This window comes from Vollenhovia emeryi, unplaced genomic scaffold, assembly GCF_000949405.1.
Source record: "Vollenhovia emeryi isolate VEMERY1.0 unplaced genomic scaffold, V.emery_V1.0 DF939257.1, whole genome shotgun sequence".
NCBI lineage: Eukaryota > Metazoa > Arthropoda > Insecta > Hymenoptera > Formicidae > Vollenhovia > Vollenhovia emeryi.
Genome location: NW_011967109.1, coordinates 21,045 through 28,132, shown reverse-complemented (window position 1 = coordinate 28,132; position 7,088 = coordinate 21,045). Strand labels below are relative to the sequence as shown.

General features: G+C 39.0%; 1 protein-coding gene across 1 annotated transcript; it reads left to right on the top strand.

Annotated features, from left to right (window-relative positions):
• The first annotated feature begins 4,762 nt into the window (after window positions 1-4,762).
• LOC105559722 (chymotrypsin inhibitor-like) lies at window positions 4,763-6,163 on the top strand. The gene is made up of 3 exons (XM_012008231.1): window positions 4,763-4,814; window positions 5,700-5,794; window positions 6,041-6,163. Exons 1-3 carry the CDS (start codon window positions 4,763-4,765, stop codon window positions 6,161-6,163), a joined length of 270 nt encoding a protein of 89 aa, XP_011863621.1.
• Window positions 6,164-7,088: the final 925 nt, after the last annotated feature.

The following is a 7,088-nucleotide window of genomic DNA, read 5'->3' as shown; positions in this document are numbered from 1 at the left end:
CGCGCTCGCGCTTTTATGCGGCGCGCCGTCAGCAATTGCATACGCGAACATGGAGAGAGGAAAGGGTAAGGGCGGGCGCGTACGTGCGTGCGACGCGTAGCTCTTAATGAAATTGGTGGACGACGGTGCACAAAGAGCGAGCAGGAGAGAGAGAGAGAGAGAGAGAGAGGAGCCCAGGGAAATGAGGCACGGAGAGCGCGAATCGCGGGGCAGGGGAGGCTGATTTACGATGGGACGTGTGTGTTTTAAGCCGGTTGCATACGGGAGCGTGGAATGTGCGCTTTTTATGGTCGAGAAGAATGGCCAAGGTATATAAAGGCGCATGGGGCATTGAAATTCGGCGCTCTTTTATGCGTGCACGCCAGTGGTCGACCGACTGACTGGGTTGGTTGCTTCGGTTGTACCATATATTTCTCTCTCTCTTTCTCTTTCGCGTTATCTTTCTGCCTCCCTTCCTTCCCTCTCTCCCTTCCCTCTCTCTCTCTCTCTCTCTCTCTCTCTCTCTCTTGCTTGCGTAGATACGCCTTTTGAGGGATCGGCACGCTCATTGCGCATCACCAGTAACGCCGTCGAACAACAGAAACCGGTACGCTATCAAAAGCGAGATGCGCGTGCACCGGTGCAAGGACGCCGCAGAATCGGGCAAAGTGCAGGACTCCAAATGCATAGGGCCGAACTGTGAAAAGCATGGGGGGGACGTTCCCAGGACACGGTACCGGAGCAGACCCGGCCGCCGGTTGTCGAGGCCCGCTTTCGAATAAACGATCTCGCGATTTAACTTGCGCAATTAGAATAAATAACTTTCGAATGGGGGACCTGAGGGAAAGCCAAGGTACTGTCGCACAATTAAGACGGTCTGTCTCTGAAAAGAGCATATCGTACTATAAACCATCTAATGACTCCTACGAAGTAGCGCGGCATTGTTATCGTCAGATTAGTGTCGCTATAACTCGACGTATACAGAATTTGAGGAGTAGAAACTTTAGAAGGCTTTATTCGAAGAGCTTTATCGAACATTTCCGTTTTTCCCCATTTGTTTTTTATGTATTTCAATAAGCACGCGAATTATGTTTTTGGAGATTTTTAATACTGCGTCCTGCAAATAATTGATGCGGCTCAGTATCATAAAGGTCGCCCACCAAAAAGTGGTTTACAACCGTCCCGGGGCGAGCTCTTATATTTTATTTATCACTCGGGGGAGATCGCCTCGTGCTTCCCCCTTCATATCGCTAATACAACAATCGCAAAGGCCGCGCAGATGCAATTCGCATGTACGCAGCGACACGTGGAGAGAACCTCCGTTCCAATCAAGCTGCGGATGGCGTAGGCGATAAGTGAGGAGGGGAGGCAGAGCGAAAATCAGCATGGTGCGCACCGTGTGTACGACCGGAGTTATAACCGGACGGCGATGGCGCAACGTGTGTGTCACTGGGTCACTATATTTCACGGCCATGAATGGTTAAGATCCTTTCAGCGAGAGATGCAGAGACGCCGCTCGCCTCTCGCGTTTATCTCGCTCTCCACGAGCCGGGCTATAAAAGGGGCGGGGCAATTTCGCGAACCCCATGAGCCCTGACTTCGACACGACGCGTACATCTGCGCCTGTGAGGAGAGAAGAAGAGAGAGAGAGAGAGAAGACGAGCAAGAGCTCGCCGAGCGGATTACAGAGGGTCGTATGTCCTCGCGATTACATCCGCGCTTCCATTGTATATCCGGTTTACTCAACTACGCGCGCGAAACTATCGCGTGCGTTACGCATATCGAATAATGTACGAATACGAGTAAGATGTTTGTTATCGTGACGAGGACCCCTCGTCCCCGCATATGGTGCGCGTCTCGCGACGCGGTCTCGGCTCGAGAAATATATAAACTATGCCGAACATGAAATAGCTGTTGCATCGGATGTTCTCTCTGCATCTGATCGTATCGGGAGAAGATACCGAAAATAATCTATTATTTACAACTTGACTTCGCCGCGCGCTCTCGTCAAGCGGAATACTTTATGTCGCCTTGAAGAACGCCTTGAGACGCGCGACGGGACCGAAAATACTTGGCGAATCGTTCGCATCGACGTTTATTTCTGCGATACTAGATCGGAGAAAATGAGGTGTAACGTATTATAACAATAAGTAATATCTATATGTGATTTCGGGGGACACTCGGTAGAAATGGCAATTTATAACTCGTATAAATGCGGCGTGTGTTTAACTTATCTGACATTAACGTCTTGAAAGCTTTAAAATTTTATTCGACATGTGTTTCGCCGGTTTTCACCGTGTCACGGTTTGCGCAAGACATGCGGGGATAATTATGCAATTTGCGTGGACGTTATATTATACAGGTACCGGTAACAAAGTGCAAAATCGAGTCTCGGCGATATGCTGGCGCGCCGACGGCACCTTCCAGCGCGTATAATAAATATCCAGCGTGTAATTGCGAGTGGGATCCGAAACGCGGCAAAGCAGAATCGCGAGGCGAGGTGACCCACATAAACTCGCCGCAGATGCGCTCGTTACGCGCGCAACCTAATTTAAATTTGTTTAAAGACCGCTGTTTTATTAGCCGCATCGCTTTTCACCGTACCATCCGGGAGCGAATAATGCTCGGCGAGCCGAGCGGGAGCCTTTGTCCGAAACGCCCGCGTTCTTCGACGACGCCCTAATTTTTTCGCAGCGAAATACGCACGCGTGGGGCGCATCGCGGTTTTCAGGACCGCGCGAGCGTTTCTCAAGATCACAGATGACGCACCTCGGTAGATATTTCGCGCGTCGCATCTCAGCGGAATTCGCACGAGATTTGTGTGTGTGTGTGTGATCGGAAGTGCGTCGTCCAATATTTCTCTATGATACAGCGTATCTCTGTGGTATCATCGACGGTGCCTTTTTATCTCTCTTTCTCGTCTCCCTTCCTTTCTTCGCCTCCCTGTGCGCCTCCCTACGAAAGTACACGCGCGCCAGCGGGACCGCGCCACGGCCGAACAAAGAAGAGGCATAAATAATCCGGAGTTTCCAGCGGGCGTACCGATAATTAGATTCCAAGGACCGCCTATTTTGGCCGAAAGTTACGTTAGAAGAAGAATCTACGGCTTCTCATCCCGTCCCCATCCTTCCCAGATTCACTCCTCTTTTCCCCCTTCGTCCCTTTCCCTCTTCCAACGTTCACCCGACCCACTTTTGTCTCCTGATGCCCCCCCCCCTCTCTCTCTCACTCTCTCATTTCAATTAAAGATTGAACTAACTTGAACAATCTCAGTTATCGATGGGATTGGATTGTAAGTGGCGATTAATACTTATTGTTAGAAGAAAGTTCCTTATTATGAGATGGGCGTGTAATGCGAGATAGCAGGTTTCCAACGTCCAAATTCAATTACAAATATTTCTTAGCGATGATTCACCTCAAGAGCAATAAATTCATGGTGGAACCAATAGATGATGCTTGTTAATTTAACAGAAACCCCGCTATTTCATATTATGAACTTGTCTCGTAATAGGGGTCTTTCCGCTACTGATTCGGTCATAATTTTTTCATACGTTATCGATGTGGAGAATTTAAAAGAAATATTTGCAAGTTGTAACAAAATATTGACAGCATTGCTATGTGACGTTAGAAGCTTCACATTTCCTTCATTTTTATCCATAAGGTAATAAATTTAATGCTACTTATTGAGAATTAAACGATTGATGTGAAGAGGCGTATAAATCTCTGTAAATAGCATTGTGTGTTTCTTAGAAACAAGATATATAACGAAAACAAATACCAAATTCAAGTAGTAGACGTCTCTACGAGAGACTGCATCTTCAAGTCTTGCCGAAATCTTTTTTTCTAATGCAAGATAAGTGACTGAATTATTTTACATACATTATATTATTTTTGATTAAAATAATATTGGTATTTAAATTTTTGTGTACGTATAATTATCTTTTAATCGTACATAGAAACTTGTGAGGAGAATTATAATCGACAATCAGATTAATAATTATAAATGGTGATTGACTTAACTATAGACGTTTGTAAACTTGATAAAATATGACTGGAGAAAATCTTATAAGTCGCCAGAAGTAATTAAAAACTTCAGAAGATTACTTGACCAGGTCTGGCAAATTTTTATGTTTAAACTCACGACGTTTCGACCATGGTTTGTGGTCATTTTCAAGTGATAATTGTGTCAGTAAATCCGTATGGCAAATCAAAAGAACTGATCTTAATTTCACGAACGACAGAACATGCACAATTATCACTTGAAAATGACCACAAACCATGGTCGAAACGTCGTGAGTTTAAACATAAAAATTTGCCAGACCTGGTCAAGTAATGTTCTCAAGTTGTTGATGAAATATGTTGGGGATAAGAATGAGACTTTCATTCTCATATTTGTGATTGTCACGTAGAGAAACCTATTAATACTAGATTCAATATTGAATTTATCTATTTATTAACGAACATCTGGTTTTAAAAGTCCAAAACATCTGCTTCTAACTTGGGATACATTACAAACCTACCGATAGACAACCATATTTAAGATTATTCATATCGCACGTTTTTGATAACGGCCCGAAACTCCGAGCCCACTAGTCACGTACGAAATTACGAGACTACTTTCTCGAGGAAAAGAAGGAAATAGCTACGCTGGAAAAATACTTATCTCGAGAAACAATTGGCCATAAAGATTATCTACCGTTGTGTATAAATTCAGTGGAAACGGAGAGCTGTCATCAGTCTATCTCGAATTGTTGGAAGTAACACGAGTTCGAAAACACCAAGAATGGCCCACATCGTAGCTTTCCTCTTCCTCGTCGTAGCAGTTGCTACCATCAGTAAGTTGAACACAATAATCAATAAAATTGTTAAATATCGAAATTTCACCTGTAAATGATGGAGTTTTATCTAGCTACATCAGAGTGTCAAGTGTTAGATTGGTGCGTAAGATGGTGTAATAATAATCGTATACTCTACTTATATACATAAATAATTGTATCTATAATGTTAAATGTAATGTAAAATTACAAACAAAATCATTATGACGTCAAAATAAGAATATAGCCACTAGCCTCGCAACATTCTTTTTTTGTTTAAAAAGAAATCTTTTAACCCCTCTTTAAAAGAATTTCGTATTTGCCGTTCCAGAAACAAGTTTATTTATAATACAGAATCTAATAAGAAAAAACAAAATTTTGTATATTAATGTAACAATAGATAAAATTGTGTAGATGTTTGAAGTGTGGTATAATGAAGGATTGGCTGAAAATATATTAGTTTTAAAAGTATAAATGTATAGAAATGTATTTAGAAAAAAATGGGATTCAAGGTGGACAAGAATGTTTCGCTCGCTGCAGAGTCGCGTCTTTTTCTTTTGAACGCTCGAGAACTTCTGCCCTAGTCGATAGTCTTTGTCTGGACAAATAGCTCGGCATTCTACGACCTCCTAATCTAAATATTTCTAGAAGGATATTGCGCGAAACAAACAGGCTGAGCTAATAAACGTCCGTCTATACGTTATAAATTCAAAATTTCGTATCTACATATAATAAGCCGACAGCAAGACTACTGGTAGCCATTTTATGGAACCCGCTGCAGGAAATATATTTTTGGAGTAATGAATAGAAAAAGCGGAACTAAAGAATGTTTTATATAATATTTTTACAAAAACTTACTACGTAAAGGATAAACAATTGGCTTTTAAATTAATTATATTTGTGTAGGTGCTGCGCCTAATTGCGGTGAAAACGAAGAATATACTACATGTGGTTCAATGTGCCCAGGCACCTGTCTCAAGCCAGTACCTTCTTGCCCAAAAGTCAGTATTGCATCCCCTCTAACGAAAAAAAATTTAAACACTTTTAAATACTCCCATTAAATTGTATTTTAACAAGATTCTCATTCTTTATATAAAAAATTCCCGACGTCAACTAGTTCTTGAAAATAGTTTAGTTAAAAATTATTTATATTTTTAGCAAACAGAATTTATAATATATTTAAATTAATTTTATTTAAATGACACTTTTGTATACTTTATTTTTAATTGTTTTACTTTGTTTTATAGGATGTTTGTGTTATGGGATGCGCATGCAAGGAAAATCATTTTAGAAATGTGCAAAACAAATGTGTACCTTTCCTTCATTGTTACAAAGATTTTATTCGTCCTGAGAGGAATAGAAGACTTTGAAAGTGAATCCAATCGATATTAAAAGCCTTTTCGTAGATTAGTAAACTTGTAACACAGATTTGTACTTACTAATCTGAAAAATTATATTATAATATATAGTTACTGGATTGTTTCATTTTATAAAATTGATACTACTTTTATTATTTTTATTAAAATACATTTTAAATAAAATAAAATAAATTTGGAAATATATTTATTAAATTTGATCATCTTCTACACTGGTAAAAAATATCTTAATCCAAAAAATATTACTTTACTCAAGAAACTTATTTATTAGGTGGCTCCTAATAGCTTATTCATTTAAATTTATAAAATAATAAACAAATTAAAACATGCATTTCTTTAATTTAAGTATATATAAGATATTTATTAAATATCAAACAATAGATCATTTTAAATTAAAAAAATTTTACTTTAATTCTATAAAATGCTTACTAAGATATAAGTTTTACAGCGAAGAAAATTGGATTTCTTATTTGACAAAAACAATGATTTCATTTAATAAATAGTATTCTCTATCTCATGACATCTTTAATTGAATGTGGCAAATGTAATGATTTAAATTAATTTACTTAATATAATACGCAGATTTACTTGAAATTTGATATTTTTATTTAAATAGAATAAATATTTACTTCAGTAAAAAAATTTAAGTAAATCTATTTACTTCGTTTAAAAACATTTTTTGTCGGTATAGAATCCTACATATCCATGAGTTTTTACGAACTTTGTTAATATTAAATCTATCAAATTATTACATATTTTAAATTAAGAAACATGAAATAATATGCATGCAATGTTAAAAATGTAAATGTTATCTTAAAACTCTGTAAAAAATTAGCAGTAAATAATATTCCCTTGCGAGGAACATAAATATGTGTACAATAATTTTAATTACTAATTGTAAGTATATAGAGTTATTTGA

Excerpts from the sequence above, each read along its gene's own strand:
- LOC105559722 (XM_012008231.1), top strand. The coding sequence starts at position 4,763 with ATGGCCCACATCGTAGCTTTCCTCTTCCTCGTCGTAGCAGTTGCTACC. Across the intron at positions 4,815-5,699 it reads CGTAGCAGTTGCTACCATCA|GTGCTGCGCCTAATTGCGGT; the intron begins GTAAGTTGAACA and ends ATATTTGTGTAG. Across the intron at positions 5,795-6,040 it reads CAGTACCTTCTTGCCCAAAA|GATGTTTGTGTTATGGGATG; the intron begins GTCAGTATTGCA and ends TTTGTTTTATAG.